Genomic DNA, 26,406 nt, shown 5'->3' on the forward strand with positions numbered 1-26,406 from the left:
CAAATAAATAAGTAAGATCATAAATAAATAAATAAATAAATAAATAAATAAAGCGTTTAAATTCTAAACTTGGAATAAGAACCTGGAGAAAAATCCGTACCTTGATGGGGATAAATCAAAGCAGTAAATGATGCTGTACACTCTCAATTTGTAAAAATTACATTGATGTAAACTGGCTGCTACACAAAAACACAAAAGGTATTTTCTTACTTAGATCAAGAATGATGTTCCACTTAGACAAAAATATTCTAAATAGTTTTGTTCAACACCACCATTTCTGAAGAACATTATTTTATTTTAAAGATTTTATTTATTTATTTATTTATCAGAGAATGAGAAAGAGAGTGTGTGTGCACAAGCTGGTGGAGAGGCAGGCAGAGGAAGAAGCAGGCTCCCCACTAACCAGGGAGCCTAAGGTGGGACTCAATCTCAGGACCCCGAGATCATGACCTGAGCTGAAGGCAGACACTTAACAGACTAAGCCATCCAGGCATCCCTGAATTTCAGTCTTTTATCTGAAAAATCTCTGGAATTATTTCCAATACTCTTATTTCAGTTGAAAATATTCAGTTGAGAATAAAATTTTTAAAATCATCATGTCTTAAAATGGCAATAACAGATAAGAAAGAAACAAAATTGACTAACAATACAAATGTCTTATATTTTAGTCAGAAAATTAAACTTCTTCTTTCATCAATCCTAAACCAGATGTCAAGCAAATACTGAAATTGACTAGCCTAAATTTCATCACAACTAATTTTGCAAATAAGGTACCATAGCACTTTAGAGATGACAAATGTCCACCATAAGGCAATTCCAAGGCAAACAGAGGGAGAAAGAAAAGATAAAATCCATCCCAAATCCACAAAGAATGCTTCTTACCCTGCCACACCCACTATAATGAACAATTAAACAGCCCATTCCTTTTGGGAGGAGGCAGGAAAGGGGTGAGTTCTATCATTCCAAGGCCTCCCTTTAAGTTATCAAAAGGTCTATAAACCCAAAGATACTGACTACTTCTCTTCAACAAATGTGTGCTTGCTTTGTGACAGTCCCTTCCTCCTAGCAGGGAAGTCATTATATTTTCAGTACCAGCTAAGAAAAAAATAATCCTTGAGATTCAATTTTACTGTCTCAGGAAAAATCAAACAACTAATAAAATCCTTTCTAGACACAAAAACTGCTAACAGACGCATGAAAAAATGCTCAACATCACTAGACATTAGGGAAACACAAATGAAAATCACAATGAGACACCACTTCACGCTGGTCAGAATGGCTAAAAGTAGGAACTCAGGCAACAAAAGATGTTGGCGAGGATGCAGAGAAAGGGGAACCTTCTTATACTGTTGGTGGGGATGCTAACTGGTGCAGCTACAGGGGAAGACAGTATGAAGTTTCCTCAAAAAGTTAAAAACAGCACTACCCTATGACCCAGCAATTGCAGTAAATTAGGTATTTATCCGAAGTATACAAACATACTGATTTGAAGGGGCACAGGCACCCTGATGTTTATAGCAGCAATGTCCACCATAACCGAACTATGGAAAGAGCCCAGAAGTCCATCGACAGATGAATGGATAAAGAATATGTGAGATTGAGATAGACACACACACACACACACACACACACACACACAGGAATATTATTCAGCCATCAAAAAGAATGAAATCTTGCCATTTGCAACAATGTGGCTAGAACTAGAGGATCTTATGCTATGCGAAATAAGTCAGAGAAAGATAAACACTGTATGATTTCACTCATATGTGGAATTTAAGAAACAAAAGAGATGAATATAGGGGAAGGGAAGGAAAAATAAAATAAGAGGAAAACAGAGGGAGGCAAACCATAAGAGACTCTTAACTACAGTGAACAAACTGAGGGTTGCTGGAGGTGGGGTGGGTGGGTAGGCAGATGGGGTAACTAACTGGGTGATGGCCATGAAGGAGGACACTTGATGTAATAAGCAGCACCGAATGTTATCTACACCTGATGAATCACTGAATTCTACCTCTGAAACTAATTATATAACATACGTTAATTAAATTGAATTTAAATTAAAAATTTTTTTTAATTTCTTTCTAAAGACATGGCTCCATCCTTTCTCATAGACTGCAAAATCTAACTGGTGAAAGACTTTAAAATAAGAAAAGCAAAAACTGCAATTATAAGAATCGGAGACTCTCAGAGTTTCTTAATCTAGGAAATAGCAGCCTTTTAGGATTCTGTTTAGGGAAATGACTACACAGGCCAATTTCTAAAATGTCATAATAGGCAAGTTCAGAGGACTAAACCTGATCATTTTCAGGACACAACCCAATGAAATAAATGTATGATTCTACTGGAAGAAACCTCTTTACATTTCAGAACCATTGTAATGTACCTCCAAAACTGTCCCAACAGCTAAGAAGTCATATATTTAAGGAGATGGGCATCTATTATCTAAACACAGTACCTTCATAATAAAAGTTCCTGACTGACTTGCACGATGAAAACTAAAAATAATTGAATATATTTGAAAATAATTTACCAAATTACTATTTGGTAAAATATGCCTTTTTATATCCCTTTGGAGACCAAACTTACTTTTACCATCATGCTAAGAAATAAAGCTACATTTCTGAGCTTTATAAAGTACCAGCAATTTACCTATTTCACATGGCACACCATCTTATACATGCTGAGTAAATCAGATTAAGAATTAATGGGTTAATAAATAACAGCCATATATACAATTATAGATAAGCGTGTACACGTGGGTTAGTATACACATATGTATACATGCATATGTTACCCAGCTCTGTCCACTGAGAGCTAACAATGACATCTCAGTAACAAAGATCATACCTAGCTCCAGATCCTGATCCTAAATACCATTCTCCAATAAAAGGAACTCCTTGAAAAAATGGATGATTCTAGGGGTAGGACAGGAAAAATAAAAGATGAAGCTGGAGGATCTTTGTAGTACCCAATAGTAAGTGCTCAAATCTGCATTTTAACTTTTGTTTTTCATGATGAGACTTTCTGTTAAGTAAAGGAAGAAAATATTATTACCATTAGATTGTCCATAAGTGATACATGACTGTTGTCACTTCCTTTCTTTACCCAAAATATCCAACCCTGCATTCTCTAATCCCCAAAGGTTCACAGAGAAAAGAGGGGACTCATATAAAAGGCCAGAGCAATTAGGGGTTAGTCACAAAATTAAATCATACCGTGCAAAATTCAAGCTTTTTACCAGTTCATCTAATATGCGGTTATTTTTTAGGTCCGGCTCTGTGACTGTCTAGAAAGGAAAAACAACAGATGGGAAAAGGTCAGAAATAATAAAATAACTTGTCATAATCTTGTTTTGAAAATGTGTGACCCAACCTCCTGAGACTCCCCATCCCACTAAGTCTTCCAGGAAAGCCTCAAAATAAAGTTCATTTATCTCATACTAATATGGAATTTTAAAACAGTGAATCAGCATCTGCTGACTGAAAGTCTGATAAAAGTTCTCTACTGCCTCTGATAAAATCGTATACACTCTGTACAACTAAGATAAAACCTAACATGAGCAAGAATTGTTATTCAAAAAACCATCCCAAAAAATTTCTCCTGAAAAAACAGAACAGAGATGCTCTTTTAAGTGACCACATAGGGAGAGGCATTAGGTGCTACAAGAAAGGTAAAAACAAGGTTGGTGTTGAGGAATCCAACAGAAAAATGACAGATCCATAGTTATTTGGCATGAATGGTATTCAGTTCATCTCCTTAATGATATAATCTTGGCTATGGCAAGACATCAGCTTGTAAAGAGATTAAACTTGGGAGCCAAACTGCATCATTTCTAATGTAGGGAAATAGTTCAGAGAAGTTCAATGACATCTTAACACCATGTACCTACCAGAGGCACCAAACTAAAACCCAAACCCTTCAATTAGTCTCAGTATCCTTTCTATTAGACCTCACTGCCTCTTCTTTTTTCTTTATTCCTATTTATGTTTACTTGCCCTTTTTACCTACCTTTTTGCCTACTTGAAATGCTTCAGAAACTCTAACATCAAATTTCCTACTGTTTTCCATGAAGGTCTAATTTGAGAAAGAAGTAAGGGACCGTTATGAGATACCTAGGTGGCTCAGACAATTAAGCGCCTGACTCTTGATTTCAGCTCAGGTCATGATCTAAGGATTGTGAAACTGAGCCCTGGGTCAGGCTCCTTGCTCACTGTGGAGTTTGCTTGAGTTTCTCTCCTTCTCCCTCTGCTCCTTCCCCCACTCCCTCCCTCCCTCTTTCTTTTACTAAAATAAATAAATAAATAAAATCTTTTTTTAAAAAAGAAGAAAAAGAAGTAAGGAACCAGTTAGGCTGGGCTCGACCCAATGGCCATGAATCTTTGGCTTCCACACAAATACTTAAATACCAACCCTATGCAAATGAATAATCCTACCATCAGATTTTCTACCCAGGGTGAAAAATTATAAAACATGAGAAGCCAAGCCATTAAACATAGATCATAAGACTTAAAAGTGCTACATCCTGATCTTAGAATTAGTTTCTACTTCCTAAAATACATTTAGGTTTTGAAATCTTTATGAAAAATTGAACAAAGCCCAGGTGCCCAGGTCTCTATCTATGTGTTTTAGAGGTTCTTTCTGAAAATGTCTTTTCTGTAGCTTAATTCAATAATTATACCTCTTCCCTTGAACTTCTGTGTATACATGATACAGAAATTTGCACCAATCAATTAAGTTTACAAGAAAAAAACAGGAAAGAAAAACTTACCACACAACAAGTTGGACATTGTGTTTTATAGGACAGGAATTTTCTTATACAAAGAGAACAGTCTGCAAAAAAACAAATGCAACGTAATAAATTAGTTAAGCTACATTAATAACATAGGAATCTGACTTCTAACAAAATCTGACTTAAGCCCTAGAACATTTCCATCATCTAAGGCATATCATTATAATCTCAAAATTCTAAAACCTCTACTCTACATATGCATACTCGCAAAAGTGACAAAGTAGCATTTTTAGGACAGGGAAAAATATCAAATAATAATAATTCTGAGTCCCTAGGATATCACAACTCCATAAAATGTAGGAAACATACATGTAAGACCTGGGATGGATACTGTATATACATGTTAGACATCCCTCTGCCTAACATTCTAAAATATAAATTTTGAAATAAGATATACACACGTTAAAAAATAATATATACCTAGGCTATCAATTAGGGATTTCTACATCCTAACTCTACAAATGATGTTGAACATCCAACATATAACAAGTACTTTGTGGCAAGCACTCAGAAAAGAAAAATATATAAGGGAAGGTTCTTGACCTCAGGGAGCTAACAAAGTAGTGAGGTAATTTCAGTAACATTCATTGTAATAAATCCTAAGGATTTAAGCAGGAAATTGTCATTAACTAAATTCTTCACATCCAAGGCAGTATAAAATTATCTCCCAAAGAAGGGGGAAATGTGACTAAATAGAATGCTCCCTTAATGGTAGCTAATTTGCTATCAGTCCAAATTCAGCTTAGTGAAGGGGCCTCACTAAAAAGGATTCAATTTAGTTAAAGAGGAGGAGACAGTATGATTTTGGGTATAGATAACCAGGAAATCAACAAGTCCCGGCAGCCTCAGCAAGAGCATCCAGGGGGAAAAATGAAAGAACATGTTAAAAGAGAAGATAAAAAGGCAATGGGTTAAGTTTTGTGGGAAAGCAAAGATGAATAAAGGGGAAATTCCGGTTTACAGGTTTACAGGTAAGGAGTTAGAAAGTCATTACCCCATCTCCATCTAATAACAAATAAAAAGACTGAAAAATCAGCTCTTCCTAGCTCCATCAGAGAACTGAGGTTAACAGACAAGCTGTTGCTCCAAAATTAGTCAGAAAGGCTTGACACAAAGAATCAGAACTTACCAGAGCAGAAACCTACACAAGAACCAGAGAAAAAGCCTCTGCTAGAACCAGTGCTGGAGCAGGAAAACTTGAATTGTAATTGGCAAATCACTGGAAGCTCAGCAGGGTGGAGTCTGAGAGTTAAAAACTCCAGGGGATCCAAGATAGAGGGTAGGCCCAAACATACATGAATTTCAGCTCCAAGGGTTCTACCCAGTACTCAAAGTGACAACCTGAAAAATCCCATAATCCTTCTGCAGGGAGAAGGAAAAGTAATCATTCTGCAATACATCAGAGCACTCTGTTCTTCTTAACAAGGCTTGCCCTCAAGAGAAACTTTACCAGTCCCAAGTCTCTGGGGGTATTATCAGAGCTAACCTCAGGAAGGGAAATAAGCAACTCCAGCTACCTCTACTCATCCTGTCCCACCAAGGGGAAGAATACACTTGAAGTTTGTTGTGAAGTTCACAGTCCAGGGCACGGGCTCACTAAATGATAGATATAATCATAGAACTACAAAACACAGTACTTCTGACATCTCATGGCCACATTACTTTATAAAGGTCTATTTACAGTCCCATTTCGCTAGTACATCATGACTGGTTATTAGGAAAAAACTACAAGGCATACTAAAAAGCAAGACATAGCTTGAAGAAACTGCACTCATCAGATTCATAGCCAAATATGGCACAAAAGCTGGAATTAAAAAACCAGGAATTTAAAACAACTGGACAAAGCTGACGACATGGAAGAACAGATGGGTAATGTAAGCAGAGAGATGGGAATTCTAAGAAAGAATCAAAAAGAAATGCTAGAGATGAAAACCACTGCAAAAAGAATGACGAATACCTTTGATGGTATCAGTAGACTGGACACAGTTTAGGGAAAAATCACTGCACTTAATATCTCAACAGAAACTACAAACGTGAAAAGAAAAAGACTGGAAAAAACAGAACAATACTTAAGAACATTTTGTAGCAGGACATTATACAAGGTGTGATATACATGTAATAGCAATACCAAAAGGAGAAGAAAGATGGGGAAAAAACAAATATTTGAAGCAATAATGACTGAGAATTCCCCCCAAAACAGTCAGAAAGCGAACCAGAGATCCAGGAAGCCAAGAGAACACAAGAAGGAAAAATGCCAAAAAAAGCCTCACAAAACCCTACAACCTGGTATATCATATTTGAGCTGCAAAAAATCAAAGATAAAGAAAATAATCTTGAAAAGAAGCTGGGGTGGGGGTGGGGGGACGACACCTTAGCTACAGATAACCAAAGAAAGAATCAAATCCAACTTCTCAGACACCATGCAAGCAAGAAGATAATGGAGAATTGAAAGAAAAGACCCACCACCAACCTAGAATTTTATGTCCTGTGAAATAATCCTTTAAAAGTAAAAGAGAAACAGACCTGCTCTGACAAATGAAAATGGAGGACTTTGCTCCCAGTAGACCTGCATCATAAGAAATCTTTTAAAAAGTCCTTCAGAGTTCATAAAAAATTTAAAAAAATAATAATTAAAATTAAAAAAAAAAAAAAAAGTCCTTCAGAGGGGCACCTGGGTGGCTCAGTGGGTTAAAGCCTCTGCCTTTGGCTTGGCTCATGATCCCAGGGTCCTGGGATCGAGCCCCACATCGGGCTCTCTGCTCAGCAGGGAGCCTGCTTCCCTTCCTCTCTCTCTCTCTGCCCACCTCTCTGCCTACTTGTGATCTCTGCCTGTCAAACAAATAAATAAAATCTTTAAAAAAAAAAAAAAGTTCTTCAGAGAGAAGGAAAACAAGTCAGAAGCCTAGATCTATATAAACAAAGAAAAAGCACTGGAGAAGGAATAAATATAGGTAAAATAAAAACTTTTATTTTTCTTATTCTTAATTGATCTAACAGGTAACAGTGTCTTCAGTTTTTTCATATATTTATTATATTCACATATATATAAAAACATACACACATATTTTCATTCTTATGTGCGCTTATGTGTAAACGGAATGAATGACATCAATGATACAAAGTACTGGAGGGAGGAATTAGATGTAATCTGCTCTGGCTGCCACAACAAAATACCATATGCTGGTGCCTTAAAGAAAGTAAATTTATTTTCTCACAGTTCTGGAGGCTAGAATTCGATATCAAGATGCCATATGATCAGTTTGTGGTAAGGACTCTCTTTTTGGCTTGTAGATGGCTGCCTACTCAAAGTGTCCTCTCTTGGCAGGGGGGAGAGAACAAGCTATATATGTCTCTTCTTTCAAGGGCACTAACTCCCTCATCAGGACCCCACCTTCATGGTCACAACTAAACCTAAATAACTCCCAAATACTCCCAAATACACTAGGGATTAGGGCTTATGAATTCTGGGAGGGACACAGCTCAGTCCACACCATTCTGCTCCTTGCCCCCTGAAAATCCATGCCTTCTCCTGTGCAAAATGCATTCATTCCATACCACCAGTCCCAAAAGTCTTTAATTCATTCCAGCACTGACTCTAAAGGCTATAAAGTCCAAAATATCATCTAAATCAGATATAACTGAAACATGAGGTATGATTTATTCTGAGGCAAAATTTCTCTCCAGATTCATTCTCTTGACTATCAGTGTTATTACCTTCACAGTATAAAAAAATCTCCTAAGCAATGCTGTAAATCAAGAATTCCCAAACCCGGCGATTTATATGAATCACCCGGGAGAGATTATTGTTGGTTTTAATTTTTTAGTTTCCCAGGCCCTACCCCCAGTTATATGGATTCAATGCATTTGGGCCAGTAAACTGCATCCATAATATGTGATTCTGATTGAACAACAATTTTTTTTTAATTAGCATGTTTTTTTGCTACTACATTTAACTATATAAAGTTGTCATTTTTCAGTAAGTCAAAAAAAGAACAAATACTCGCAATTTTATGTGGTTTAATGTAACACTGTACACTTACTATGTGCTCTCTTTTAAGCATGTTTTATGTATTAACTCTTTTGATCCTTACAACAACCCTGAGGCTAGTACTAACATCAGTCCTATTTTACAATAAGTAAAATGCAATTCAGGGTTCACCCAATTCAACCAAGATCACAAAGGAAATAGGTGGCAAAGGCAAGTACCAGAGCTCATGCTTTTAACCTATTAATTATTTAAAACATATACAATTTGTTTATAAAATACATTTATTATATATACCTATATAATAGAAATAAATATTATTTCACTAACAGGATCACATGTACCAGAGTATGCATAATGAGACTACTGCTTTCTCTTCTGCATAATCTTGTATGTGTTTTGTTTCACAAAAAGAGAACCAGACACAGGCCCAAAGTAGATCAAGCTCTCGGCTTACTTTCAGTCTACTAGTTTACTACCAAATATGTACTGGTGAACTGCAGACCAGCATAATGCATTCTCTAGTGAGCAACTATGATATTCCAATCAAAGTTAGAGCTGTTGAAGAGCTCTGGACTATGTATTCCTCAGTGGCTTTATTTAAATCATCTGTGAAGTCTATTTTTCCTCCCAAAATCCAACTATGAGCTCTAATTCTGTGGACACGGTGGAGGAGAGTAGAATAAAATAGCGATGTAATGGGTAGTTTCAGGGGCGCCTGGGTGGCTCAGTTGATTAAGCATCAGACTCTTGATTTTGGCTCAGGTCATGACTGCAGAATCATGAGATCAAGCCCCACGTCAGGCTCCAAGCTCACAGGGAGTCAGATGAGATTCTTTCCCTCTCCCTCTGCCCCTCCCCAGCTCACATCCTCTCTCTCTCTAATAAATAAATCTTTAAAAAAAAAAAGGGGGGGGGAGGTAGCTTCACAGAAACACCCAAGGCTTGGGGAAGGAAGCATTTCTAATCTCAAACAGGATACATCCAGCTGCTAGCTTTCAAATATCAAAAGAGCCTAGCATCCTAACAATAAAAAGCAAATTTCTAAAAGTTAAACCAATTATTTTTGTGTGTGATCTTAAAGCTTGTATGAGAAAATGAACCACTTCAAAAATTCTCCTGTGTCGAGTTAAAATAAGAAAATCTAGTTCCCGGTTTGAAAGGAATAGGTCCTGGAAAGCTGAGAAAGCTGGTCTCTGCCTCCAGTTCTAGGGTTAAATGACCAGCTAGCTGCTAAGAAAGAACCATCCCTCCTGACAGCAGTAGTCCAGCATTCCCATACGCGCAGTTCTGCAGGACCGTATGTCCCATCTGTATGTGCAGCTATCGCTCTTCTCCCATCTTGCTCACAGTGCTGCCTCATAAGAATATAAAAGAAGAAAAACACAGTATTTGGGTCACCAATTCTAGTCGATTCAGAACAGCAGAACATGATTGCCCTACCTAGTTCCTATTAAGTTCTGTGGCCTTTTGTGTCATTAAAACAATACCACAGACCACAGAGCAACCTCTGGTCTTGCAGGAACTGTAACAAATGTGTTTAGTAGCAAAGGTCTATCAAATCATGAGTGGTACAATATGAAAAATAAGTGCTCATAAAATAATTACTGAAAGTACCCTCCACTGACTTCCTTTTAAATAAAAAATGACATCAGTGACAACTGTAAGTGACAAAGAAATAAACAATGAAAAAAAAAAAAGAATGGAAGTACAGCCTAATTTTTTCAGCTAAGTAGAGTTCACAGAATTCATAAAAAGTAGTCTTTCATCTACAGAAGGGACACCCATCTCTGTCCATGAGAAAGTAACAGGGTCCAGAATTACGATCCTTCCATAAACAACTAAAACACTGGAGGGATATATGAAACACAACTATTTTCGGACTTCGGACAAAGGCAGAAATGAGAAAGTTCGATCACAGCCCAACCTTTGGAGGCATTTTCATGACCACAGTATATGGAGAAGAGCCAAGCAGCCCATCAGTCTTGCTAGGTGAAGCAGCAAAGATCAGAATGCAGGGCAATCCAGGTAGCTAGATTTTCTAGGGCAGAGTACCAGAGAGAGAGAGGCTGTTCCACACATATACAGTCAAATGGTCTTTGACAAGGGCACCAAGGGTACACAGTGGATAAAGGGCAATCTCATCAACAAATGCTGGTGGAAAAAGTATATTTCCACATGCAAAAGAATGAAGATTTGAAACTATAAAGCTCTTAGAAGAAAACAAAGGGGAAAAGCCTCATAACATCATCCTTGGGAATGATTTCCTAGATATGATAACAAAGGCCATGGCAAAAAAAAAAAAAAAAAAAGAAGTGAAAATAGTGGGACTTCATCAAATTAAAAAGCTTCTGCAAATAAAATTAACAAGTCAAGAAATGAGAGATGTTGGTGAGGATGCAGAGAAAGGGGAACCCTCCTACACTGTTGGAAGGAATGCAAGCTGGTGCAGCCACTCTGGAAAAGATCATGGAGGTTCCTCAAAAAGTTGAAAAATAGAGCTACCCTATGACCCAGCAATCACACTACTGGGTATTTACCCTAAAGACACAAATATAGGGGTGCCTGGGTGGCTCAGTGGGTTAAAGCCTCTGCCTTCAGCTCAGGTCATGATCCCAGGGTCCTGGGATCGAGCCCCACATCGGGCTCTCTGCTTCCCTTCCTCTCTCTCTGCCTGCCTCTCTGCCTACTTGTGGATCTCTGTCTGTCAAATAAATAAATAAAATTTAAAAAAAAAAAAAGATACAAATGTAGTAATCTAAAGGGGCATGTGCACCCAAATGTTTATAGCAGCAATGTCCGCAACAGCCAAACTATGGAAAGAACCTAGATGCCTATCAACAGATGAATGGATAAAGAACACACACACACACACACACACACACACACACACACACTGGAATACTATGCAGCTATCAAAAGAAATGAAATCTTGCCATTTGCAACGACATGGATGGAACTAGAGGGTATTATGCTGAGTGAAATAAATCAATCAGAGAAAGAAAATTATATGATCTCTCTGTTATGAGCAATTTGAGAGGCAGGGAAGAGAGTTGTGCGGAGTAGGGAAGGAAAAACTGAAACAAGATGGGATTGGGAGGGAGACAAAGCATAAGAGACTCTTAATCTCACAAAACAAACTGAGGGTTGCTGGGGGGTGGGGGGAAGGGATAGGGTGGTTGGGTAATGGACATTGGGGAGGGTATGTACTGTGGTGAGTGCTGTGAAATGTGTAAGCCTTATGATTCACAGACTTATACCCCTGGGGCAATTAATACATCCTGTGATAATAAAAATAATTTTAAAAAAACAAAAAGCTTCTGCAAAGGAAACAATGAACAAAATAAAAAAAAACAACCTATGAAATAGGAGAAAATATCTGTAAACCATATACCTGAAAAAGAGTTAATATCCAAAACATTCAAGGAACACCTATAACTCAACAACAACAAAAATACCCCAAAACAAGATTTGAAAAGGGCAAAGCATCTGAATAGACATTTCTCCAAAGACATACAGTTGGCCAACAAGTATATGAAAAGATGCTCAACATCACTAACCATCCAGGAAATGCAAATCAAAACCATAATGAGATATCACTTCACACCTGTTAGGATAGCCAATTATTTTTAAAAAGTAGAAAATAAAGTTGGTAACACTGTAGAGAAACTAGAAACTTGTACACTGTTGATGGAAATGTAAAATGGTACAGTCACTATGGAAAACAGTATGGTGGTTTCTCAAGATTAAAAATAGAATTACCATATGAGCCAACAATCCCACCTCTGGGTATTTATCCAAAAGAAATGAAAAAAGGATCTCAAACAGATATCTGCATTACCATGTTCAAAGCAGCATCATTCACAATAGCCAAAAGATGGGAGCAACCCAAGAGTCACCAACAACTGAATGGATAAAGAAAATGTGATACATACATACAATGGAATATTATTCAGCCTTTAAAAAGAAGGAAATCCTGCCACATGCTACCACATGGATGAATCTTGAGGACATTAAGCTAAGTGAAAAAACCAATCACAAACAGACAAATACTATATAATTCCATTCATATGAGATATCTAGTCAAATTCATAAAAGAAGAAAAAGGAATGGTTGTTGCCAGGACTTAGGTAAGGAGAAATGAGGAGTTTCTGTGCACTAGATATAAAATTTCAGTCACACAGAATAAAAAAGTTCTAAAGATTTCTTATATAGTAATGAACATATAGTTAACAATACTACACATGCAACAATTTGTTAATATGGTAAATTTCTTGTTATGTGTTTTATACCAATCCCTCAGCAGCACCACCCCCCAAAAAACCCAGGCCTATAGAAAAGGCTACTCTAAATCCACACCAACAAAACTTGACAGAATCAGTCTAATCCACAAATGACTTACCCGCCTGCCACAACACAGCCCAACACGCCAATAAGTTATACAATAAAACTACCCAATCAAAAAGGTAAACACTATAATGGCAAGCATCTAATCAAAAATTACTAGTCATGCAAAGAAATAAGAAAATATCATTTATACACAAGAAAGGTAAAAAAAAAAAAATCAGTCAACAGAAACAGACTTGGAAATGACACAGATAATGGATTAGCAGATAGGGAGGTTAAACTCACTATTAGAAATATGTTCAGGGACACCTGGGTGGCTCAGTTGGTTAAGCAGCTGCCTTCAGCTCAGGTCATGATCCCGGCGTCCTGGGATCGAGTCCCACATCGGGCTCCTTGCTCAGCAGGGAGCTTGCTTCTCCCTCTGCCTCTGCCTGCCATTCTGTCTGCCTATGCTCGCTCTCCCCCTCTCTCTCTCTGATAAATAAATAAAATCTTTAAAAAAAAAAATATGTTCAGTGGGGCACCTGGGTGGCTCAGTGGGTTAAGCCTCTGCCTTTGGCTCAGGTCATGATCTCAGGGTCCTGGAATCGAGCCCTGCATCGGGCACTCTGCTCCGCAGGGAGCCTGCTTCCCCCTCTCCCTGTGCCTGCCTCTCTGCCTACTCGTGATCTCTGTCTCTCTGTCAAATAAATTAATTAATTTTTTAAAAAAAGACTATGCTCAGTATGCTCAAAGCTTAAAACACACACATAAACCTAGTGAAAAAAGAAATGGAAAATATGTTTTAAATGAAATTTCTAGAAATGATCAATATAATATCTGAAATGAAAATTTCATTGGAAGAGACTAACAGCTGAGATACTACAGAATAAAAAGTGGATAGACCTGAAGGCATAGCAAAAGAATTATCCAAAACTAAGCACAGAAAGGCAGGGTGAGTGTGGGGAATAGGGGTAGAGACCAAAACAGAAAAAGAAAAAAGAGTCTCAGTGTCTGTAGATAAATATCAAGCAGTAAAGTAAAAATAGTTAAGATTTAACAAAATTTAATTGGAGTCAATACTGGAGCATAGGATGGATGTATGAACAGAAAAATACTCAAAAGAAACAATGGCTAAATCTTTCCAAATATAAACCCAAAGCTAAGGAACCCCAAACAAAACAAATACAAAGTAAACAAAACTAAAGCATATTACAAATTTCTGAAAATCAGTGATAAAAAAGAAAATATGAAAAGCAGCCATGGGGCGCCTGGGTGGCTCAGTGGGTTAAGCCTCTGCCTTTGGCTCAGGTCATGATCTTGGGGTCCTGGGATCAAGTCCTGCATCGGACTCTCTGCTCAACAGGGAGCCTGCTTCCCCCTCTCTCTATGCCTGTCTCTCTGCCTACTTGTGATCACTCTCTGTCAAATAAATAAATAAAATCTTAAAAAAAAAAAAAGAAAAGAAAAGAAAAGAAAAGCAGCCAGGGAAAAAAGGTACATTATACACAGAAAGCTATAAATAAAAAGAACGCACCTGGTTTCATCTGAAACCAGTAAAGTCAGAATGACATTCTGAAAGGGAAAAAACATTAACCCTGAATTTATACCCATTAAAAACATCTTTCAAAAAAAAAAAAAAAATCTTTCAAAGGGCGATGAAGCAACTTTTTCAGACAAACAAAAGCTGAGACTTCTTTAGCAGCCTATGTATACTACAAGAAAAGTAGCAGAGAGTATAAAAATTATACCAGAAGTTAACTTTGATATGTACAAAGGAGAGTATCAGAAATGATAAATATGAGAGTTACACCAAAAAAAATTTTTTAATTTGTTTAAAAGATAATGGGTGTCTAAAGCAAATATAGGAACAATGTATTTTAGTGTCTATAATACATGTACACATAAAATGAATTACAATAAGATGACAGGAAGAGGGCAGAAGTACACATCTGTAACACAGTTCTACACTATTCAGGTAGCATAATACTGTTTGAAAGGAAGTTGTATTAAGTTAAAGAGGCATATTTTAAACTACCACTAAAATAATGAAACAGAGAAGCAAAGCTAGTAAGGCAACTGTGGAAAATTAACTTAAAAAATGTTTAACTATTTCTTAAAAAGGCAGAAAGAGAGCAAAGAATAGATGGACAAATAAAACACAAAATGGGAGTATATGTAAATCCAGCCTTATCAATAATTACTTTAACTTTCTGCAATAATGGAAATGTATCTGCACAGTTTAACACAGAAGCCACTAGTCACATGTGGCTATCCTGTGCCAATAAACTCAACCACTAAGATTAAATAGGTAAATTTAATGAAAGGAATAAAAAAAGGTTATTTTAGCAAACAAAAAGCAATTCTGTAACATTATGAAGGAAGAAATCATGAGCATCTCCATAAATGCAGAAAACATACTTGACAAAATTCAACATACATTTATGATTTAAAAAAAAAAACCAGCTAATTAAGAAAGGAAATGCCTCAACTTGGTAAATTTATGAAAATGTATCATGAATATAATACTCTAACACAATATTTAAAAAACTAAATGATTTCCCCATAAATTAGGACTAAGAAATGGATGTCCGTTCACATCACTTCTACTTAAAATTGTACTAGAAGTACTAGCCTCTATAAAACAAGAAAAAAATATGACGCATGGAGATTAGAAAGTAAGAAATAAAGGTATTTTTATTCACAGATAACATGACTGTATATGTAAAAATTCTGAAGGAATCAACAAAAAGAGATGCTGGAATTAAAAAGTGAATTTACCAAGATCACAAGATAAAAAATCAATTAAAAAATTGTATTTCTATGGGGCGCCTGGGTGGCTCAGTGGGTTAAGCCGCTGCCTTCGGCTCAGGTCATGATCTCAGAGTCCTGGGATGGAGCCCCGCATCAGGCTCTCTGCTCAGCGGGGGGCCTGCTTCCTCCTCTCTCTCTGCCTGCCTCTCTGCCTGCTTGTGATCTCTGTCAAATAAATAAATAAAATCTTTAAAAAAAAAAAAAATTGTAGTTCTATGTTCATAGCCTGTGCAATGAAAGCTAAACCACACTGTTGAGAGAAATTAAAACTACAAAATGGAGGAATATACCAAGTTCATATATTGAAGACTCAACATTGTTAAGAAATCATTTCTACCCAGATTGATCTCTAAATTCAGAACAATCCCAACGTACATACCAGCAGCTTTTTTTGTAGAAACCGACAATGATTCTAAAATTTATATGTAATTGCATTTATATATAAAATGCAAAGATCCTAAATGGTCCAAATAATTTTAATAAAGAAAAACAAAATGGGAGGCCTTAAAATATCTATCAAGATGTAACACAAAGCTACAATAATTAAGACAGCAAGGTATTGGCACAGGGATAAACACAGAGAACAAGAGAACAGAAAAGAGTCCAGAAACAGATACACACATTATTGCCTGAGGCTATACTGACTAAGATGAGCAGTACTCTATCATGGGATTGAAATGTACTATATCTTAACTATACTGGTTACATGGTATATACCTTTGTCAAAATTCACTGATGCTTATATACTTTACTGTGCATTTAAAAGGGATGTGTTTTATTATATGTAAATTACATCTAAATAAAAATTATTTTAATAAACATTTCAAAACAATCCCCTAAACTTATCTTTACTAATGTGAATCTAATCTAGAAAGGAACTAACAATTATTAAGGGCCTGCATCATGCCAGACACTGGGTTCTGCACATTTAATTTTCATAATCATCTTCTAAAGTCGAAATTATTCATCAAATTTTTACATTTGAAGAAATGTTAACATTTGTAAATTCAACCAGCTGTAAGCTGGGGACTCAGGAGTCAAGCCTAAGTACACCCCTAATGCCCATGTTGCTACCACCACCACCCTCATAGGTCTTTGCTATAGAAACTTCTTACCAAAGCTACTACCATACACCAAATTAATTTTTTAAGCCTACCTTGTTTTTTTGTTGTTGTTGTTTAATCTTCTAAGACAGATGAAAATAGCTCCTAAACAATGACAATGACAGGCTCACCACTACGTGTTAAATACCTTAAGCTACAGAATAAAAAAATAAAATACATGATAGCCTCGGAAAGCTAAGTACAAGCAAAATTCAATTTAAGAGTCTTTCCAGCCTCACACAGCAAGGTAAGTGATAAATTGCCTGTAAAACTCTTTACTGGTAGATTTCCCACTGGGATTTTTAAACTTTGAATGTTTTAAAACTTTGAACTATACATCCATGTTAAGGTCTATATGACTGAACTACCTAAGTGTTAACCTGTTACAAAACAAAAATTCTGAAATTTAACATCTAAAAGTACTAGGCAAATAAATAACCACATATAGTGACCAAGATCTTTATTGCCGCAATGTTACAAGAGGCATAAAAATATCCAAGAGGAAACCCAAGAAAAGAATATGGGAGAAGATGCAATCTGAAAAGAACAAGAAAGGAAGAGATCTGCACACGGCCTGAGAACATCTGACATCAGGAACACTCCCTGTCCTATGGACTTCCTAGTCTTAACTAGGAACCACAGGAGATGACAGATCCAGGAAAACACACTTTTGCCATCTTTGCTTATAATAGCAAGAAATAGTGCCACCAGACCTCTGCTGGCAATATTACTCCATCTTCCATCTCTGGTTCTTCACTTCCATCTCTGGTCCCAGAAACAGCCCTTGGTGAAATGAGTGTGATGACTAAATGGGAAATTGATGCTATCACTTCTACCACCATCTTCAAATCCAAAAGACAATCTTCATAATGTACAGATACTCCTCTTTCATACGCTGGAGTGTTCCTCACAGATGAAAAAACTGTACTGGGAAAGCTCATGTTTGAAAGTTACCTGAAGGGTGTCACTAGAGATAAATGTAACCAGACATGCTGACTGCTTTCATTGTTGACACTGGACTAAATCTTGGGAGCCTGAATGATGGACATGTTATATTACACACAAGCTCAGGACGGTATCATTGCAAGGCTTCATTTCAATGTTGCCATAAGTCTCAAGTGTAGAGATTTATAATTTCCACTTATCACAGGGTAAATTTGATTCATAAAAAATTATCTTCTTCCAGTTCCAAGGACACAGGAATTTGTGAATAGTATATTCACTTCTTAAATGCTTTTTTCCCTTCCTAATTCTACTCCCCAACATTATCTGTCAATGGAGTTTTGTGCCTATCTATTTGGGGTGTACGGATAAATAAACTGATATGCAAGTATTCTTATGGGCCCATACATTAGCTACAAATTTTCTATGCAGTGAACATGCTTATATATAAATTATTTTTAATTTCTCCACCTAATTTGTTGAGGTAGTCCCAGTAGTTCCACTTCATTGAAATTAAGGATATTCAAAATTTTTATTTTGAGTCAAAAGCAGAGGTTCCCCAAAATTGTATATATTGTCATCAATCTTGTCCCTTATTGTTTGTCTATGAGACTTTCTCTAAAACAGTACAAACATTAAATGTCAGTGTTTTAATCTTTGACAATACGACATTACAAAGATTGCTTTTCTTTTGTTATTGCTCAGTTCAAACATCTTCATATATCCTTAAACCTTTCTACTCATTCGTTATTTCACTTTCCTCTGCAGTTTTTTTTTTTTTTTCATCTCCCTTGGAATATTAGTGTCTTTGTTCCTGGTTTCTAAGAGATCATTTATGACTAAGGATGTCAACCATTTGCCATACAATGCAAATGAAATACCATGTTTTCTAACCAACATTTTACAATGATGTTTTACTTTCTGATTGTACAGAAGCTGCATAATGAAATATAGTGATTTCCTGCTTTAAAAAAATATATACCCAAGAGTAAGGCAACAGAAAATATCATCTGAAAACTTCGAGATAGAAGAACTAAAGGTGAGAAATAAATACATGTACTCACCTGGGGTGTTAAATTAACACTACCTCATGTAAAAATCACATTTTTACTAACTTAGAGAGACAAGGCATACTTACAGTTATGTGAACACTGAGGAATCATCATTGCAATGTTGAAATATTCAAAGCAAATTCCACACCGCAGCAAATCATCTATTGTCTGAAATGCAAAGATACATATATATCTATCAGAAAAATACCAAGACTGGAATGCCTGCCACAGAACTCTTCCTCCACACCCTAAAAAAAAAAAAAAAAAAATTAAGAATATTCTTTTGTCAGGGTGTCTGGGTGGCTCAGTAGGTTAAAGCCTCTGTCTACGGCTCAGGTCATGATCCCAGTGCCCTGGGATCAAGTCCCACATCAGGCTCTCTTGCTTCCCCTTCCCTTCTCTCTCTGCCTGCCTCTCTGCCTACTTGTGATTTCTGTCTGTCAAATGAATAAATAAAATCTTAAAAAAAAAAATATTCTTTTGTCAAACACAAACTCAAAATTAACTCCACATAAACTGCAAGGAATCTTGACAAATCAAGAAAAACCTTCCCCATATGACTTAAACATTCAAATGTCAAGTTACCCAAAAAGCTTTCAACAGATAAAGTTGACACTGTACAGATTCCTGCTCCATACTGTCAACCCTTTACAAAACGGCCACTGCCCTCCTGTTCCATTTCTCACATGTTTCTAGCTCTTACTCCAAGCTGCTGCTTCTTCAGACCCCATTCCCTGGCCCACACTCACTGTTGAGGGAATGGTACAAATAACCATTCACCTGTGTGGTAGGTTAAGAACAAAATCAAAGAATACTAAAGCCAAACATGAGAAAGTATCTAGTTAAAACCTCTACTTCACAAATGAAGAAGCACACACAAACATGGGGTATGAGTCAAGCCAGGACTAAAACTTCCTGTCTCCCTGTGGGCAGTCAGTCCAGTGCTCTCTGCACAGTATCACATGTTAGTTACTACAAGGTAGAGCCAACTGAGGAGGCCCTGGAAAGAGCTGTAGCCAGCAGCGGCAGAAGGTGGTAAAGATGTGGTCAATCTGGAAAGTCAGACAGATGTGTGTCAGTCTGGAATGCAATCCAAATAGGAAAGAAAGGATCTATTCTCACAATGCAAAATCTTCTAAATCATTTAAAATAAGATGTTATTCTATCCAATAAGAATACTGAGCAGTTTTTAAGAGGAAAAAAAAAAAGGAGGAGGAGGAGGAACTCACTCCTTACCAACATGGAAAGAGTGCCAAAACAAGTGCAAAAAAGAAGTCAGGTAGGGACGCCTGGGTGGCGCAGTCCATTAAGTGTCTGCCTTTGGAACAGGTCATGGTCCCAGGGTCCTGGGATCAAGCCCCTCGTTGGGCTCTCTGCACAGCAGGCAGCCTGCTTCTCCCTCTCCTTCTGTCCCTCCACCCCAAACATGTGCATGCTCTCTAATAAATGAATAAAATCTTTAAAATGAAATTTTTTTTAAAAAGAGGTAAGGTATGCTACCATTTGTTAAAAAGAAGACGGAATAAAAACATATTATATTTTTACCTTGTATACATATAAAGAAATTCTGAAAAGATACATAGTAAAATAATAAATAATAGTAATAGGAGTCAGAAAACTGGGTAAGGGACAGACTGTGAGGGAGACTTTTACATCTTGTTTCATATTTTTTTAACCATGAGTGTATTACCTAAATTTTAAAAATACAAACAAAAAAAGACTAATGTCACCAACAGTCTATATGATGAAATATTATGTAGCCTTTAAACACACACACACACACACACACACACACACACTTTGGAGTGACTGGGTGGCTCAGTTGGTTAAGCAACTGCCTTCGGCTCAGGTTCCCCGGGTCCTTGGATCGAGTCCCACATGGGGCTCCCTGCTAGCAGGGAGTCTGCTTCTCTCTCCCCCTCTGCCTGCTATTCCCCCTGCTTGAGTGCTCTCTCTCTGTCAAACAAATAAATAAAATCTTAAAACACACACACACACACACACTTTCAAAGAATAATTAGTGCCATGGGAAAGTGTTGTTTTAATGGAAACTTTAAAAAAATCAGAGAACAAATCTACAACAATGCACTACCATAGAACTATACAGTTTAATCTGCCTAACAATCTTATGAAGTCTATAGCATCAATATCCCAGTTTTACAGATGAAGACTATCAAGCTATAAGTGGGTGAATTAAACCCAAGAAGTCAATTCCAAAGTGATCCCAAATTTTAAATGCATATATACATCATACATGCACATTAAACAGAGAAAACATTAAAATATGGTTACCTCCAGATGACAGCGTGATGGGGAACTTTCATTTTCTCCTTTATCTTAATCTGAATTTTAATTTTTTCTACTATATACACATATCCATTTATTATCTGTCAAAACCAAAAATTCCTGCTACTATGAAACCAGGAAAATAAACATGAAAATGCCAAAATCTTCCATTATTTTGGATGGTAAGCCACCACTGATACAAAAAGCTAGAGAACTGTGTGGAGTATCAATTAAGAGCAGAGGTGGGGCTGGAAGTCAGAGTCCTGGCATCTCTATTGTGCTTTTTTTCTATATAACCATCCTCTCTGGAGGAGAGGTGCTGACACATACTGAGCAAGATTTGTGGAAGGTGACACTGCATCAGATGAGCTGTAACATTCTCTCTTTTTTTTTTTTTTCAGTGCAGCCAAATATGATGTGTCCTTTTTTTTTTTTTTAAGATTTTATTTATTTACTTGACAGAGAGAGAGAGACAGAGCCAGAGAACACAAGCGGAGGGAATGGCAGAAGGATAGGGAAAAGCAGGCTCTGCACTGAGCAGGGAGCCTGATATAGAGTTCGATCCCAGGCCCATGGGATCATGACCTGAGCCAAAGGCAGATGTTTAACCATCTGAGCCACCCAGGCGCCCCAGAGCTACAACTTTTTTTTTTTTTTTAAAGATATATTTATTTATTTGAGAGAAAGAGAGAGAGAACATGAGGAGATGGTGGGCAGAGAGAGAGGGAAAAGCAGACTCTCTGCTGAGCAGGGAGCCCAGTGTGGGACTTGATCCTAGGACTCCCAGACCATGACCTGAGCCAAAGGCAAAGGCTTAACCAACCGAGCCACCCAGGCGCTCCCAGAGCTATAACACTCTTATACAAACTTCTAGTCATGCCATTTCAAGACTATAACATGCACTCCACTAAACAGAGAGCAGTCAAGAGGAGCCTCTAGGAGTTCAACTTAGAAGAGGGGAAAGTAGGGAATGTCTGAAAAGATTTAATAACTAGAGGAAAGGCTCTTGAGTTTTTTGGGTCACAAATCCCCTTAAACATATGAATAAAAACGAGAACTCTCTGTTCAGAAAAACACACACAAACAAAAATCATAAATAATTCTGGATACAAAAGTCTTTCCATGGTTCCATGGATTTGGAACCAAGTTTCTATGCAGTATAAGAAAGAATTCTGAACAGAGCTACTTCTGGGAGCCCCTAATTCCTTGTCCCTAGAAAAAGTTCAAGAGTTTTTCTTGAACTTTTTCTAGGGACAAGGAATTAGGGGCTTTGTCATGTATTTGTCATCTAGTTTTTAGATGAGAAATTGACAAATACATGACAAAGGGATTAAAATACATAGATCAATGGAACAGGATAGAAAGCCCACAAATAGACCCACACTTATACAGTCAATTTACAACAAAGGAGGCAAGAATACAGGAAGGGGAACAGACAGTCTTTTCAACAAATGGTATTGGGAAAACTGGACAGCTACATGCAAAAGAATGAAACTAGACCACTTTCTTATACCATACACAAAATAAATTCAAAACGGATCAAAGACTTAAATTTGAGTCCTAAAGTCACAAAACTACTAAAAGGAAAAATAGGCAGTAATCTCTTGGACATCACCTGACCAACATATTTATAGCTACATCTCCTCAGACAAGGGAAACAAAAGCAAACATTAACTATTGGGACTACACCAAAATAAAAGGCTTTACACAGCAAAAGAAACCACCAACAAAACAAAAAGGCAACCCAGTGAATGCGAGAGATGCATTTAATGCAAATGATATATTCAATGAGGGGTCAATATCTAAAATACAGAAAGCACTTAGACAACACAGCACCAAAAAACCCCCCAAATAATCTCATTAAAAAATGGGCAAAGGACCTGAATAGACATTTTTCCAAAAAAAAAAAAAAAAAGACATACAAAATGGCCAATAGACACATGAAGAGATGCTCAAAATCACTAATCATCAGGGAAATGCAAATCAAAAGGTGAGATATCACCTCACACCAGTCAGAATGGATAGTACCAAAAAAAAAAGAAAGAAAGAAAGAAAGAAATAACAGGTGTTGGTGAGGATATGGAGAAAAGGGAGCCCTCCTGCACTGTCAGTAGGAATGTAAATTGGTGCAACCACTATGGAAAACACTATGGAGTTTCTTAAAAAAATTAAAAACAAATATTATATGACCCAGTGATTCCACTACAAGGTATTTCCCAAAGAAAATGAAAACACTAATTTGAAAAGACATATGTACCCCTAGGTTTATTGCACCACTATTCACAACAACCAAGATAGATATACAATGTAATATCACTCAACCCTAAAAAAGAATAAGATCTTGCCATTTGTGACAACACGAATGGACCTGGTGGGTATTATGTATGCCAAGTGAAGTAAGTCTAAAAGAAAGACAAATACCATATGATTTCACTACCAGGTGGTATCTAAAAAACAAATGAACAAACAAAAAACAGACTCTTAAAGACAGAGAAATGGTGGTTGCTGAGGAGGTTGGGGGTGGGGGGAAATGGGCAAAATAAACAGTACTAACAGGTACAAACAAAATAAAATAAAGAGCTATTAGAAAAATAGAAAAGAAAATACTGGAGGGGGCTGGCTTTCCACCATGATTCTAATATGGCTTCAATCAACTCCACCACTGAACAATCTCAGCTGCTGAACCCTGTTTCCAGTGCTGTGGTGAGACATCAAATCCGTAGAAGACATGGAACCTGCCTTTACAGAACTCTGAAAGTTGTAAACTATGCTTAAATCTACAAAGCAAGAAGCTTTACAAGCTACAAAGCTTTTACTTCCTTTATACAATTTGATCTTCACAATAACAAATAAAAAGGGGGGGAAGAAACCACACATGTTAAAGTGCTATTGATTATAATAATAAAGACATTAACTGAATGCTTACTACCTTCCAGATACTTAGAACCTTCAACCAATTAGCAAATAATCTTGAAGCATGCACTATGTGCCAGACATTGTGTTAAGCACCATGAGTAAGCCAGACAGAATCCCTATCCACACACATCAGCTCATTTAACCAACCCTATAAACTGTTTATTTTTGCCTCCTCTTTACAGTTGAGGAAATGCAGGCTCAGAGAGGTTAAGTAACAAACCCAAGATCGCACAGTTAAATAAGAGCCAGAGACCAGATTTAACCCAAGACCACTGGAACTCAAATCTATGTTCTCTGAAGTACCTTAATGCCAAGGCCACCACAACTCCAAACCACATCCTTCCTAGATCCTTCCCCATTGCCAGCTTTTCACCATGGGGCTATTTCAAGTCCCCAGGCACTGTAGATAACACTGGGATGGCAAGAAGAAAGGCCTTATACTTTAACCTTCCCCAAATCCCTCCCCTTAATCCTCAAAAGTCAGTCTTATGACTGATACCAAAATCTTCAAATTTACCGAACTGAGGAATAAACTAGAAAGCGATCTTGCACACAGTCAGAAAAATACATAATAACAGAGCAAGAAGAAAAACAAAATAACTAATTCTTAGCTAGTACAGCAAAATGTGTTTGCTCTTCTTGATTAAGCACACAGGGTTCACTGCTACTGTAAATGGAACTGGAATGGCTTGCCAAAAACCACCATGTTATTTAAGTTAAGTAATATCATGAAATACAATGATATAATAGATTGAAATATAAATGCAATGAAAGGCTCTAGTGCTAAGCCTGAGCCCTGATCTCCTTGTTTAAGGGATGCACGACTGTTACGAGTTAGGACACGTCAGGGAGAAGTCAGGGCCAACCAGCACTAGGTAATTAGAAGAAATGAAAGAAAGCAAAAGGAATGGGAAAATTCTCAACTAATGTACTGCGAGATTTACATATGCTTGACAAGTAGCAGGCCCTCGGAAAGGGTTAGTTGTTACTGAGGTTTTCGCCGTTTAGAGTGACTATTTTTCTCGAGGTCATTTTCACCGTTGTGGCTGAACCGCTTAATACCCGGTTCCATAAGACGGCCAACCTAAGTTTACCACAAGGGACCGAGGCGTGACCCCGCCACTTCTCAGCAGGAGGAAACTGAGGCCCATCTACCACGTCCGTAAGTGGCAGAGCAGAACCGCCTACCCTGGCCCAGCTCGCAGCTCGCGTCTCCGCCTTTCTCCTTCTCACAGCGGGACTGGCCTCCTGCAGACAACCGAATGCTCCCGACCTCCCCAGAGCACTCACCTTCATTACTGCCAGACCTGGAGGCCACCGAGGCTCGACTAAGGAGTCCATGGTCTGTCCTAGGTAGGGTGATGGGGTCCCGCACCCACTGGCCTCCCGCGCTCCACTGCTACTCGAAATTCCCCGCGCTACGGCGTTACGTCAACAGTCAGCGACGCGCCTGAGGCGTGTGCGGAGCCTGCTGGGAGTTATAGTACAAGGGCGGAGCCGGGCAAAGACTCTCCCACTGCGCACGCGCCAGTTGCCCCTTCGCGTCTCAAGGCTTGTAAGTGGTTAAAAAGCCCGCAGTAGGTTTTGCGCAAACCCTTGTTAAATAAATGCCTGTTGACCATTAGGAAAAGACAGGCCGGAATCAAACCAAATCCAGACCTTGCCAAACCTTTCAACATCTAGGTTCATGCCTCCTCCTCAAGTTGCCCTCCGTGATTGCTATAGCGATCTGTCCCTTCTGAGTAGTCCATATTAACCACTACAGAATAGTTTCATTAAAAAATAATAATAAAAATCATCGTGAGATTATTCCTATTTTTATAGATGCAGCAGCCGAATTTCAGAGAGGGACTCCAAGATCACACAGCTTGTCAGTGGCAAAATCCAGCCTTCAATCTGAGTCTTTTAACCCCAAACCATAAAGGATCATCCGCGGACACCTTACGGAGGAGTAGTTGAGCAGATAAGGCCACAGGTCAGAGATCTGAGACTCTCAAGATGCTTTACTTTGTGGGGCTCCAACAGGATGGTGGGGAGTGGCAGAGACCGTGGAGGGTGAGGGGTTCCAAAGAGTTTGTATCAACCAATCAGAAAAGAGCACGCGGTTGAACTCCTGGCGTTCCCTAGTTCCGGAAGTGGGTAATGGGGTGGGGGACACAAGCTTGGAGAGACTAAGACCCGGTCCCAGACCTG

At 37.8% G+C, this 26,406-nt stretch overlaps 1 protein-coding gene across 1 annotated transcript in view; it reads right to left on the bottom strand.

Moving 5' to 3' along the window:
• The window catches only part of RAD18 (RAD18 E3 ubiquitin protein ligase), a 107,617-nt gene extending 81,963 nt beyond the window's left edge, over positions 1-25,654 (bottom strand). The window contains exons 1-4 of the mRNA XM_004738431.3: positions 25,504-25,654; positions 19,098-19,179; positions 4,769-4,830; positions 3,216-3,286 (exon numbers count right to left, since the gene is read on the bottom strand). Of these exons, the coding sequence (XP_004738488.1) occupies positions 3,216-3,286; positions 4,769-4,830; positions 19,098-19,179; positions 25,504-25,554 (266 nt within the window). The 5' untranslated portion in view covers positions 25,555-25,654. The remainder of the gene's footprint in view (positions 1-3,215; positions 3,287-4,768; positions 4,831-19,097; positions 19,180-25,503) is intronic.
• Between the last annotated feature and the right edge of the window lie 752 nt (positions 25,655-26,406).

This window comes from Mustela putorius, unplaced genomic scaffold (assembly GCF_011764305.1).
Source record: "Mustela putorius furo isolate JIRA1106 unplaced genomic scaffold, ASM1176430v1.1 tig00003850_pilon_pilon_pilon, whole genome shotgun sequence".
Classification (NCBI taxonomy): Eukaryota; Metazoa; Chordata; class Mammalia; order Carnivora; family Mustelidae; genus Mustela; species Mustela putorius.